At 35.6% G+C, this 14,606-nt stretch overlaps 1 protein-coding gene across 5 annotated transcripts in view; it reads left to right on the top strand.

Annotated features, from left to right (window-relative positions):
* ATG10 (autophagy related 10) overlaps window positions 1-14,606 on the top strand; it is a 284,072-nt gene that overhangs the window by 192,626 nt on the left and 76,840 nt on the right. For all 5 annotated transcript variants that reach the window (XM_023214977.1, XM_023214976.1, XM_023214980.1 and 2 more), the window contains exon 5: window positions 10,565-10,662. In XM_023214977.1, coding sequence (XP_023070745.1) covers window positions 10,565-10,662 — 98 coding nt within the window. The remainder of the gene's footprint in view (window positions 1-10,564; window positions 10,663-14,606) is intronic.

Here is a 14,606-nt window from a genome sequence, read left to right on the forward strand (position 1 = left end):
TGCATGCTGGTTTTTTGTTTGTTTTCTTTTTCTTTTCCCCACTGTTTTTGAAGTATACCATATTAAAGAACTTTTTATATCATGCCAAAGCCTTCTATCCACTCCCTATCATTCTTATTCCCTGACCTTTTTATTTCTCATTTTCCCTTTTGAGGGCTCAACTTTGATCAAAGCTAGTGGCAAATGTTTCAAAGGTGGTAAAACCCTTAGGCACATACATGATGGCCTTTGCCTTACCAGAGGCCTCGGCTTAAATATTTTCTTCTTACAGTTAGCTAGAAATGTCTATATTTATTGCATCTTGAATTCTGATTCATCTCTTTCTTTTCCTTTGTTCTCAATCTCTATTGAAAAATGGACCAAGTGGCTCTTCTTATTTTCAAAACATTTAATTCTTTGGATGACATATGGGTTCTTCTTGGGAGCTGTTTTGACATATTTCTTTAATTAGTCAGCAGGGCTGCATTTGAATAGAGGAGGAATCATTTCCTCCATTCAGCAAAGGAATGGCTGTCCTTTATGGAGACCATTCTATTATTGGCCCAGGATATAAGGGTATAGAATTTAAAATGTAGCCTAAATATTTCATGTGAAAGATTTGTCTACTTGTTGTAGGCCTGAAGGATGCTCATGGAGAAATGCGGCAAAATCAATAATCAAAGAATAGTTCCTTCTTGAAGGAAGCATGAACCAAACTAAGATAAAGGCCAGGATAAAGAAAGAATAATGGAAAGTTTGGAATTAAAGCAGCATATAAATCATCAAGCAGGAAAAGGATTGTCCATGGTTTGCAACAAGAGGAAGTCTATGGAGTGCAGAGAGGAGAATGACAGCAAAACAGGAAAGATAGGGGTTGGAGGAAGCTGAAGAGTAAAAGTAGAATAGCCATAGTTCTGTCCAACAGCTTGTGGAGGACAGCCACAGGTTGGGTTTCTTGAAGAGGTTAGGAAAAGCACTGTAGAATGGGAGGACAGGGAGTGCCAAGCTATGGGGGCTGGAGAGAGCCCACCATATTTGGGGAACAGTGAAGGACCAGTTTGGAGTAGGGGCTCACTTAGGATGAATTATGGAAGAAATAGTTGAAAAGATATGTTGAGGTCAAATTATGGAAGAGATAATGGATAGGAAGGGGTTGGAAGGTATAAAGAAAAAGTGAAAGAGCTTGAGCAGATGTGAATGAGACCAGAGGAAGGAGTTCCTAGAAATTGTGCCTGAGTAAAACAAAAAGAAAAGGAATTGAAGGGTGAGAATGAAATTTGGAAAAAAAAAAAAAAGGAATTTGGCTTTTTCATTGTTTTTGTTATTAATTTTATAACAATTTAAACACAATAACCTCTTAGAGAAAATGAGTTGGTAAGAACATATTTTCAGGGAAAAAAGTATTATTGCAAGTACAGTAAGAGCTAAGGTTAAGGTAGCTTATTGACTAGGAAGAAAAATAGTGGATTAGAGAAGTATTTAAAGACTGGGCAAAAATGACTCTAGTTAATTACTATAGTGAGCAGAAAATAGAAAATTATTTGACAGATAATTTAATTTAGGGTCTTATTTGATTGTAAAGAATCTTTAAGAAAGTTCATATATTTATATTTATGTTACATATATGTTTATGTAGACAGTAAATCTAGCCAAGGTCATGATAATAAACCATAACATGAATTTTGGTGAATTAAAAAGAGATTCTAGAGACTGAAATGAATTTGAAGAGCAAACAGTGAAAGTTATTTTTAAAAATAATGAAAAATTATTTAATACAAATATATTTAAACTGAATAGTCCAAATAATAGAGGAAATCTAGTGAGAATTATTTATTGAACCATGTAAATATTTGAAACATTATGGGGAATTAGGATATAAGTCACATGCTGGGTTAGAATATATGATAGCAATAGAATCTCATTGAAAAATCAAGCCCTGTTTTGAAAAATGTACTGGACAGGTGCTAAAGAAATGGGAAGTAAAACTGCAGAGACAGCTAATTAGCCAAAAGGTTTATTCTAAGCAGAGTATTGCTTAGCCACATATACAAAAGGCAAGAGATTTTAGATGGACCCAGAGGCTTGGGAGAGAAAAATAGCAAGGTAAGTACATTAATTTTATTAACCTGTAAGAGATTGTATTTTAGCTTTCTTAGGTGAATGTTTGTGCCATATGGAAAAAACTTATCTTTGCTTACTATTGGCAAAATGAGCCCTGTTTGAAATACCTATTAAAATATACATAAGTGCCTACTGTGTGCACAACACAAATTTCATTAGCCTCTCTTTAAAATATGCTGAAACAAATCACTGCCTAACTTGTAACTCATGTATTGTTTCTCTGTTCCTTCAAAGTCATCAAAGCAGTGTTCAAGTCTATATGTTAGGTGCTGTTTTGAGAAGGCAGAGACTGCATTCCACGAGAAGGAGAGCAGGTTGGATGGTGGAAGAAGGGTATTCAAAGTTCTGGTATAGAGTAATATAGTAGTAATAGTCCATAATGTGGGGATAATGTTTGAGGAAAGCCAGGAGTACAAATTGCTGAGTATTAATCTCAAGAGTTTGGAATCAAAACCTCAGAATACTTTGGATAGGATTGAAAATAGCGTGTCGGCAAGGTGCGGTGGCTCACGCCTGTAATCCCAACACTTTTGGAGGCCAAGGCGGGTGGATCACCTGAGGTCAAGAGTTCGAGACCAGCCTGGCTAACATGGTGAAACCCCATAGCTACCAAAAATAAAATAGAATTAGCTGGGCGTGGTAGCGCATGCCTGTAATCCCAGCTACTTGGGAGGCTGAGGTGGAAAATGGCTTGAACCCAGGAGGCGGAGGTTGCAGTGAGCCGAGATCACACCACTGCAGTGACAGAGTGAGACTCTTGTCTTAGGGGAAAAAAAAAAAGAAAAGAAAATAGAGTGTCATCTGCTTTAGAACCAGGAGACCTCAGGCTGTAGATATCCAGCTGGTAGTATGGTTCTTAGATTTCTGGATCAATAGTGGTATCACAGGGCTGATGTCTGAGGTATCTTGTGGACCCAATGTTGCTTCCCTTGGGACCATTTTCTTATTCAGAGGTTCATCAAAATGGTCTTATATGTACTTCTAATAGGTTAAGTGATTCACTTAATTTAAATGGAAGGGTATAACATCACTTGCATTATTCCATGTTTCTTTTTTTTTTTAATTATTATTATACTTTAAGTTCTAGGGTACATGTGCATAACATGCAGATTTGTTACATATGTATACTTGTGCCATGTTGGTGTGCTGCACTGTTCCATGTTTCTTAACACTATGTGTGGACAGTTTAAGATGATTCACAATTGCTCCTTTTTGTGCTGTTGGGCATATGTTCATAAAAATAGATTGTAACACACATAAACTTTCTCGTGTAATTAAAAAACATGTTAACATTTATTATTTCTATTCAAGATTGCTAGACAAATATATAGCATTTTAAGCTAATAATTTTGAAAATATGTATTAAGCAAGACTTTTAAACCATGTATTTTTGCTATATTAGATGTGTATCCCTGGTTGCAAATAATTTGATAAGCAGGAAAAGGCTTATTGAAGGGTAGGTCATAGAGTCAACTGAAGGTGGTAGAATGACAAGGCAAGGGAATATCTGCCTCCCTTTAGCTTTAGTGGTAGAAACGGGGCTCTGCTTCCTTCTTATTTTGGAATTTATCTCTCAAATTGGTAGTGTGTTTGGATACTGAGAAATCACATATCTGCTATAGCTGCATCTGCTTAATGCTATGGATTTATTGAGTATGAGGGTTTTTAAAAGTATAAATGTAAAACATTTAATCAATTTTATTATGATCATTCAGCCATTCTTAGAATGTGCTAATTACTCTAGAAATAATGTTGAACTTTCATCTGTTCATTCATTTGAAAATATTTATACATAAGGCATGAATATGTTTCTGAAATGCTGAGATAAATAAAGGAAATCGAGATGGATAATACCATCGAGGAGATTACAGTCTAGTGAGGGAAACAAGATAGGTCTGAAATTCACTATAACAAGTAGAATATGTTAAGGACCATAAGAGAGGTAAAAGGCACCAGGGCTTGGGATTACCTTGAGCTGTGTTGATCAAGAGAGGCCTTGGCTGGACATGGGATTTGTCCATGAGTGATAGGGGAAAGGGTGAGCCAGGCTTGGGAAGAAAACCATGAAAGGAAAAATTCCATGTACTCATAGGTTAGGCAGTGTTGATGGGGACCACCAGTAATAGTAGCAACAAGAACAATACAACTAATATGCATGTATAACTTTACACTTTACAAAGAACTCCTGTCCACAGAAACACATGTAATGTAGTGGTGAAAAGTGCATGGTCTAGAGTCAGAAAACTTTGGTTCTGATTCGTAGCTCTGCTGCTGACTAACCTTATGACCTTGGGCAAGTTATTTACTTTGCCATTTCCTTTCTTTCATCACCTGAAAAAAAAATTGAGTTAGCAATAATACTGATTTCAGAGTTTTGAGGATTCTGAGCTTATATTGGAAATGGGGCTTGACACCTAGGGCCTTTCAATCATGGTAGCCAAATTATATATCTAGATCTTCACACTAAAATTAGATGGTAGGAACTGTTATTATGCTCATGTGAAGACAAAAACTGCTCAGAGGGGTTAAATTATTTATTCAAGGGTACATAGAAAACTATAGAGCTGGGACTTAAACTGAAAACTTAAGCCCATTTTCACTGCATGACACTTTCATTCAAATAACTGAAATTTAAGAATCATATAGGTTAAATTAATTAATTGATGTTATATGCAAACAAAAGGAAGTTGCCATAGTTCATATTTTGGGAATTTCATTTAGATTTCTTGAGATCGATAAAGATACAAAGTCCTAAAATGCTTAAAGGAATAAATAAAAGTTACAGAATTAGCCATCATAGTAGCTGATATGAATGTACATGAACAATTGCACTCATTTCGTATCACAATATAATTTTCTCACTGAAGCAAAAATGAATTTTCTCCTTTGGTGGAGCTTCATCTCTGCCTTACTGTGGAGTATGACATGAATTTTTATATCTTTCAAAGCTCTGTTGAAGACAATATATTGAATAATGACATCTTTCGTTGTGAAAAATTCACTCTTTCCTTTTTATTTCTAGTGGCCACATTCAGAACATTATTCTTAAACTTACTCTGAATTATTTATACTCTCTCTAGTCTTCATTTTAGGAGTTAAAAAATTTTGGTGAAACCATGCACAATAAGGATAAAGGTGGCTCCAGCATGCTTGCACTAGAGTTAGATAGTGCTGGTGAAATATCTCATGCTGTTATTGGCTTCATGAAAACTAATAGCCCTGAGAAATTTAATTTAGAAAGCTGCACATTTTGAGTAATATATAGATTACTTGACATGTGGGTTATTATTCAATTGAGAGATTTTATATGAAAATGTTAAATGCTACTGGCAGTTGCTAAAGATTGTACTTTTTAATTATTCTATTTTTCACCTAATGTCTCTTCTTCTTTTGTCATTGACATTTTAGATTACTGACAGGACATTCCATTAGCTTAAATGTGTATTATCATTCCAAGTGATATAGGCACATAGTAGGCACTCACTAAACACTTGTTATATAAATGATCTCAGTTTACCATGCTCACTATGTAGGTTACTACTGAAATTATTTTGGCTTCTACTTCTTTTTCAAGTATTCAAGGGATTTTACTGAGCTACTCAGCCTCAATGTGATTAATGAAATTTCTAAGCATGTTAAAATTGGTGCGATCAAGTATCTTGGATCTGAAACGAAGGGGTTGTTGATTGAGTAAGCTTATGTCTCCTCTGACTGAGGCCAGATGCAAAAAAATAGACTCTCTTAACATGGGTTAAAGTTTCTGATTGAAGATACTCTGAATTGAACATGCAGGCACATAATAATGTGTTTTATGTACTTAACCAAGTATTTATGTCCATATTTTAAGTCTCGAGTCTTCAGTTTTCATAAATAAGTGGATATGTACAATATTCTTCAGGTTTTGCTTTGTTTATATGATGTAGTTCTTTATACGTATAGAAATATCCTAGTTTAATTGTTTCAGTGGGATTTCTCAAGTATCCATTTTGCTTTCGAAATAGAGTCACGATCGTATTTGAAAGCATTTTAGATATCAATAATGTATGCCAGGATTTTGAACATATTGCTTATCAAGTTAGATCTTTTTGTTTTTGTATGAAATATCTCAGAAACTAACTTTTGTATGTCTTTGATGATGAAGGTGTAAACTGTGATTAGGCAAACCAGTGATGAAGGCTTAGGGAACAGAAACCGCATCATACCTCATTAGGTCATTGTTGTCATAGAGACAAAGCTATATTTACCCAGACCTTTTACAGTGTAAGTGGTCAGCAGAAACTGGAGAGATGTGCAGAGTTACAGAGGAAAAGCAAAATTATATACTTTTGCCAACCATACTCTGATTACTCAACGTATTTTGGAAACTGCTGGTTTTGAAACTTCTTCCAGTCTTTGTGGCTAAAAGTTGGAAGATGGTTGCCCATTAAAGGTGAATTTGTTTGCAGACAACAAAATCATTTGGAACTAAATATATGGAATAAAATAAGTATAATTTTTTCCTTTGATTTAAACCTATTTGGGACTAGTAAGTAATTAGTTACTTGTCTGGCTCTGAAGGCAGTTCAAAAGTTCAAAGGCAGTTCCATTGACAGAATTACAGCATTGTTGGAATAAATATTGGCTGAATTTGCTGAATGGTAAGGTAACCTCCCTAGGTGACTATTTTGAGGAACAGTGGTCTTTTGAATATTTAAGACTTGATATGCTTGTTTTAAATACATGTAGTCCCACCAGGCCTAGCATGCCACCAGCAGGGGGTGCCAAACACAGAGAGGTGCTAAAGAGACTTTGCAGTAGCCCTTGAGATAGCCATTATGGGCCTAGAAGAGGCAGATATTTTAACAATGGTATTACAATTACTTATTGACCTTCCTTAGTTTTTTTAAGGGGGTTAGATTTTGGAAGTTGGAGACCATGGTTTGGAGAGGGTATTCATGGAGGTCACGACTAAGCCATCTCAAGCAGTTATATCATTGTGGTTGTATAACAGACTTGTGCCGTTATGTTACCAATTTTTCTATCAGTTTCCTTATTTGAAGAGTCTGCTTTTCAAACAAAGCTCTGGTTACAACAATCAGAAAAGCACTCAAGTTGGTTTAGAAAGTGGGGGTGAGAAGAAAATAGCGCTTTTTCTGAAGAAAAAGAAATAGAGCTTTGCCAGGCCTCATTGGGATTGCAGCTAAAGGACTCCACTGAGTAAATACTTTCCTGGCCTCTTGTCTCTGCCTTCCCTATATAGCCACATTTTTGTAAAGATGGAGCCTCACTTTGTTGCCCAGGCTGCTCTCAAACTTCTGGCTTTAAGCAATCCTCTCACCTGGGCCTCCCAAAGTGCTGAGATTACAGGCGTGAGCCACTGTGCCCATCTGTTTTTGTTATTGTTTTTTTTTAAGGTGATGAAAATGTTCTGAAATTAATTGAGGTGATGATTGTACAACTCTATGAATATAATTGAATTGTACACTTAACATGGGTGAATTGTATGTATGTGAAATATATCTGGATAAAGTTATGTGTGTTTTTTTTAAGTCATTGTCTGTAAGTGACGAATGTTAGTGATATTCATGTGGTGCTAGTGATCCCCTACCCAGCCCTGGTGGTCTTTCCACTGGTTGGTGCCTCTCCCTGGAATGCTGTGCCTCCCATTTTTTGCACACAGTTACTTTCTCACTGAAGTCTAAAATTGCAAATCCACCTTTGGCTGGCACTTCTTAGCCTGCTCTACTTTTCCTTTTCACCATAGTATGTATCACCTCCTAAGATAATATACAGTTTACTTGTTTATTGTGTTTATTGTTTATTATCTCACTCTCTCTCTCTCTCTCTCACACACACACACACACACACACACACACACACACACGCCCCAAGGCAGAATGTAACCTCCATGAAAACAAGGATGATTGTTTTGCTCACTGATGTATCGCAAAGGCTTGGCACAGATGCCTGGCGTTTAGTAGGTGCCCAATTATATAAAACACCTACTTCTAAAATTAACTTGTATCCAAACCATTTACTCCGTACTTACATTGTTGCCTGAAATACTTTAAGGAATAAAATTCAAATCATTACTGATTACCAGATATGAAGATATGAAACCCAGCATTCTTCTCTAGGCCTGTAAACCTTTATGTTAGTGGAAATAAAGTTAAGGAAGGCATTTTTTCATCATTTATCATTTATATTTATAAAGCACTTTATAAATACAAATATTTATAAAGCATTTGCAAGCCTCGGCCCTCAGAGGCAGCGTGGACCAGCAGGAAGAGCACTGGTGAGTCCTGAGATCTGGATTCAGACTTCAGTTCAGTCATGAATCGGCTGCATACTTTTGGCAGATATGTATTTCCTAAGACCTTGGCTGCCCTATTTATAAAATTAGTGGTTATACTAGCTCTAACATTTTATTATCCTACTACAGGCATTTGATTTCTTCTAACGTTGACATGTAAAAATTATTTTAAAAGCATATCATTCTATAATTTGATTAGTTTACTATTTGACACTAAAGTACTTAAGATCTTATTTGCCTCTTCCCACACCAATACACACACATGCGTGCGTGCACACAGACACACACACACATATGCATGCATGGCATGTGCATATTTCGAAGGTGCATAGTGCTTAAGAGTAGAGTTTGGCCCTACTCTGTAAATGTGTTCAGAAAACAATATAACACAGATACTGAAGGCAGCTTGTTTTTAACTTGTAGCTAAACATGACATTCAAATGTTAATTGGATGAATAAATCTTGTTCATTTTACAGACATGGAAATGTCAATGGAATAAAACTATTTATCACAAGATAATGGTCTCCCGCCGCCAGATAAATGCCAAGATGAAGATACTTATTGAAAATGTATCAAAATATTCTATTGCTATTTATTGAAAATAAAGGTTGAGGAAAAGTTCAACTTCTTAGGTCAAACATGAGAAATGTCCTGCTTATGATGTTAGTTTAGTACTATATCAAAGATGATATGCATCGTATAGCAACATGGGAAAATTATAAGAAATAACAGTCTAGAAATGAATCTTTTAGGTTTGAGAATTACTAGAATGATTGTGTGAGGGCTGGGAGGAGATTCCTAATATTTATTGAGCTCTTATTGTGCACCTAACACAGTCCTGGGTGCATTCACTAATGTAAGCCTCAAAAGAACAATACTCAGAAAGGATCATTTTTCTCATTTTGCAGGTAAAGTTAAAAGCAAAATAATTTGCACTCACATAGAGAGTAAGTGCCAACACCAGGATTTAAACTTAGTCCACATTCCAAATCTAGTGTTTTTTCCCCCAACACCATACATTTCTAAACTTTTACTAGAAAGTCTTAATACAGTGATTTTTGGAGCTCTTGAGTAGATTATTTCCATTATGCTTTGTTGCCCTTGATGACCAAATACTTCTTTGGTCTAAATATTCAGCATATTGCTATGTGAAATATCTTTAAGTGATATCCTCCATTAGCCCAAAAGAGCACACCCCTGAGTCTTGAGGGCCTTATAGCTCTGAATGGAGCAAGTTATACCGGATTCTAGCATTAAGATACTTTCTTTCCAGCAGTGTATGGTTTGAAATCTTTAGGTGACTTCTTCTTTCTGCTTTCTTTTCAGAACTTAGATACCTATTTTTCCACTTTACTTACCTTGTGTATAATGTAAGTGCCATAGTGGTCTTTGTAAAATACATTGTTTGGGTGGATACAGATGGATAATTGAAACAAAGAAAAAGAGCATTATTGTTCAATAAAGCTTTTACTGCCCTGTTCATGCCAACCCTGTTCTACTGTCCCTTCCCACCCCAAGAGTCCCTTTCTCTGCCTGCCATGTACACCAAGTATTAATATCTCTCTTCCTTAAACCATCAGTGAACTTCAGTCTTCTTCAGGCAGAGACCACTCTACTATAATATACTTGTCACAGTTTCCTCAGTAGATGATAGGCTCCTTGTTAGGAGAAATTGTGTGTTTTTCTTATCTCTATTCTCCATGGTACCTGATGGAGTGATTTGGACATTATAGATACTCCATGAGAATGTGAAAGATGCATGGGTATGGCTTCTTTGTTTTAAGGACTAGAGGAAGTAGGAAGGATTCAAAGTATTCATAGTGCACCTTTGTGAATATGGGAATCTGTTTGTCTGTTCCTTTGCCTGTGCTTGTATCTGTCAGTTCTCTCTAAAACACATTTGGATTTTATTTATTTTGTAAAATTCCTAGAGGCAATGAATGGGCAGATAATTTAAATGCTAGATGGATACAAAGCTGAGATGCTTGAATGTTTAAATTTCCCTCAGGAAGAAAATAGTAATTCATATAGCACTCTCTTGATATATAAATAGCATGTGCACTGAAGATCTTTCTAAAAGTCATGATATTCTTCCAAGAGTTTTAGATTGACACCAAGAACCATTGTGTCACATGAATTACTAACTCAATCTTTACCATGCACTTTCACAGATGGGAGACCTTTAACTCTGAAGGACATATGGGAAGGAGTTCATGAGTGCTATAAGACGCGACTGCTACAGGGACCATGGGACACTATTACACAACAGGTCGGAGAGTATTGTCATTTTATTGTATGCATTTTATTGTATTCTTTCCCTCTGCTCATCTTTTCTTCTAGTTCCCTCTCCCCAACTCTTTTCCCTATTTCACTCCTCTATATCTTTATATATTTCACCTCAAAGACAGTTTCTTTAAAAACACCTTCCCAGACCCAGTCTTGGTTTAGCCACCCTATTATAAGCTCTCAGAGTGTCCTATAATTATCCTTTAGGATGCTTATTCCAATTTTAAATGACATATTAGGATGATTTAAAAAAAATTGATGTCTGTTTTTTCCACTATACGGATCCTCCTTGACTTACAATGGGTATACATCCTGATAAACCCATTGTAAGTTGAAAATATCTTAAGTAGAAAATGCATTTAATACACCTAACCTACTAAACATCATAGCTTAGCCTAACCTACCTTAAATGTGCTCAGGACATTTACATTAGCCTACAGTTGAACAAAATCATCTAACACAAAGCCTATTTTATAATAAAATATTGAATAGCTCCATGCAATTTGGTGAATACTTTACTGAAAGTGGAAAACAGAATGGTTGTATAGGTATCAAAATGCCTTATCTTGAAGGTGTATCACTTTTGCACCATGATAAAGTCTAAAAATTGTTAAGCTGGACCATCCTAAGTCTGGGACTGTCTGTACTGTGAGCTCTCACATAGGCAGATCATGTCTCTTTCATACTTCATTGCACATGCAGCACCAGCACAGTACTTATCATGTAGTATGTGCTCAATAAAAATGTATTAAGCAAATGAACAGAGAAACTAGGTTGGCTTATACACCAAGAAATACGTGATGTGCCTTCTGTAATCTATACTGCTTTACAGTTTTACTCATAGATACATTTGCAAAAAAGAAGAGCTTTTGATTAATAATATGGTTGCAATAGTGATTTGCAAAAGTAGAGAAAGTAGATTTGCAAAAGTAGAGAAAATAGATTTGTCAATCATGTAAGTCATTAGTTAATCAGTAGTTAATTATTTTGGAAATTAAAAAATACTCATCACCTTGCAACCAGTCATAATCTCCTTAAAAATAATTTTTCCTTATATCAAAAATCTTATTTTTTCCAAGATTCTGTTGAGTGTAGTGAAAGCTTCCTTTAAAAATGACTTTATCGGTTATTAGAATTTTTATGCCCTCTTATATGTTTGATCATAATGACAGTTTACCTCCCAATCAACATGAGAATCCTTAGCATCTCGTAAGTAATTCTTTAACAATGACCGTTGTCTAGGTTTTAATTGAGGACAAAACTACCTTTAAGTATTTGTATCTTTCACACTGCCTCTCAAATTAATCTTTTCTGTTCCCACTATCACCCTCCTAGATCAAGCCCTCTGACCTCACGGGGAACAATTAGTAAAGCCTCTTCTTATCTGTGGTCTTCTGCTCCTTTCCTCTCTGCCCGTTACCTGTAGTCACATCTTTTTAACCACTGCTGTACTTATCTTACCTGTGCTCTAACCTGCAGTAGTTTTCTGAGGGCCTATGGGATGTGGTCTAAATGCTTTGCCTGGGCATCAGAGGTTGCCGCTCCCTGGTTCCAACCTGCTCTTCTAAGTTTATCTTCTACTCCTCCACTCTACACAGCTCTTGCCAAACATGGTTACTCATCTCTCTATACTGCTCTTGTGCCATTTGTTCTTGTGATCTTTTCTAGATCTAATGCCTTCCCTCATTTTTCTGTATGCATTACCTCTTACTACCTGTCCTCTCATACATTCCTTTCTCTGAAACCACCTCAGCTGACAAAAATGGCCCCTCTGAAATCCAAATCTGTAGACCAGGCATTGGTGGTTGCTATGAAGAAGGATAATGTGAAATATGAGAAAACCAACCCTAAAGATTTGGCAAGAACATTTTATTTTATGCAAACTATTTTAGATTAACCTTTAAGTATATCAAGATGAGTGCTAAGAGTTCCAGCTTCTAGTGTCTTGTCAATGGCCACAAGCTGCACAAAAATTTGTGTTGTAGAGTCCTTATCCACAAAACCCAGGAAATGTTTGGTTGTAAGAGTCAAGAAATATGGCAAAAGATAGAGGAAAAAAGTGTTCAAAAATATATGTGTATTTAACTTTACACCCATTTATCAGTTCTTTCTCAATTCCTTTATACTCTTGAATCCAATTCTTACCATTTTCCTTTTCTGTCTCTAGCAGATAATTAATCTCCTCAATGCAGGCCTGTATATAACACAATTTCTAGTGATCTATGATATTTTATATTTTAATTCCATGTGTCTTGGTTCTGACCCATGACATAAGAACAAGATTTTGATACAATGTTGCCATAGATTTCTTTTTATTGATAGAACTCTTACATTGTTATTAAACTCACCACTGAACCAATCTGTATATAGATTGCTTTTAATAGAATTGACTAATGTCCTTCATTTTATAGTTATTTCACTGTCACACAGATAGCCTATTAGTGTACCATCTTTTTCCTCCCTATCATAGTATGGTATTACAGATCAAATCCTATCACAACAAGCATTACTATTTCTAACACCAAGGCTGGGTCTCACTTAATAGGAGGGATATTTGATATAACCATACTACAACACAACTATAAAACTTAGGTGATCCTAGGATTTGATCTGTGAACAGATATCCTACTTCCAATAACAATGTTTATTTAAGCTTTAAAATTGCTCATCACAGTGCATGTCAAGGCATTACAGATCAAGTAAGGGAAACTTATTTGTAGCCATTGCACTACTTGGCATTTGAAAATCATCATGAATATTTCCTTTGGAGATCTTGGCTTTTAATCCCAGATTGGTTAATGGGTTGGTATTTGTGTCTTCTTCTTTGCTTGAGATCTTTGGGAGAATGGGTCTTCATTTTTCAGTACCACATACGAAGAAAAAACAAGGTGTCCTCAATGAGATGGAAGGGAAGAAGATGATACAGCACTGAGGAAGAATGGGCTGATAGAATATTGGTGGTGTTGAATAGTAGACACCGTTTTTGCAGAATTATACTAAGGAATCATTAGCTTGCAGACTGAACATGATAATAATATGCTGTCCTCCAGAGTGGCTTAAAAACAAAAGCAGCCTTTGCATAATATAAAATGCATTACACTTCATTTTCAGGCCTGATTGTGCTCATATAGTTTGTTGTTCTTCATCTTTAGTAATCACACTTCTGTTCTTTCAGCATTTGTCTTGATGATAAGGACCTATTCATGTCAGATGTAAACCCTCTCTTTTGAAGACAAGCCACTCATAAATCTCATACATTTGATTATGGTGATTACTTACCTGCTTTTGTCCAATATTACAGACTACCTATTATGTCAACCCTGTAGCTTAATAAAAAAACTTCTGAAAGAAAGTTAACAGATACTTAGGTTGGATTTGCCTTAATTGTTATAGTGAGTGTTACAATAATGATCACTGGAAGGTGTTGGCTCTATGTTTTAAGAAAAGAATTCCTTTGATCTTGGCGTGGCCTAAAGTCACAAGATAAAAAAGGGTACCTTCAGTTTTACTTTAAGATATGTGTGTTTATGTGCGGGGGTGTATAGTAGTCAGATGAGTAATTTTTTCTTACTGGATTCTTTTTTGAATTTTATATTATGGAAAATTTTAAACACATACAAAAGTAGAGATTATTGTATAAGGTGCTTATTAGCTGATGAAGAATTTGTTTTTTTCCATATCTCATCCAATTAGGAACTTTTTTGAAGTAATTCCTAGCATCATTTTATTTCATCCCTACATATTTAAGTATCTTTAAAAGATAAGGGTTCTACATGAATGTTCATATCAGTTTTATTTATAATAGCTCAAAATGGAAAAAAAAAAAACCCAGGTGTCTTCAGTGGGTAGATGGTTAAACAGAGAATAGCATACCATTACCATGGAATACTACTCAGCAATAAAAAGGAACCAATCATTGATAACACT

This window comes from Piliocolobus tephrosceles, chromosome 4 (assembly GCF_002776525.5).
Source record: "Piliocolobus tephrosceles isolate RC106 chromosome 4, ASM277652v3, whole genome shotgun sequence".
Classification (NCBI taxonomy): Eukaryota; Metazoa; Chordata; class Mammalia; order Primates; family Cercopithecidae; genus Piliocolobus; species Piliocolobus tephrosceles.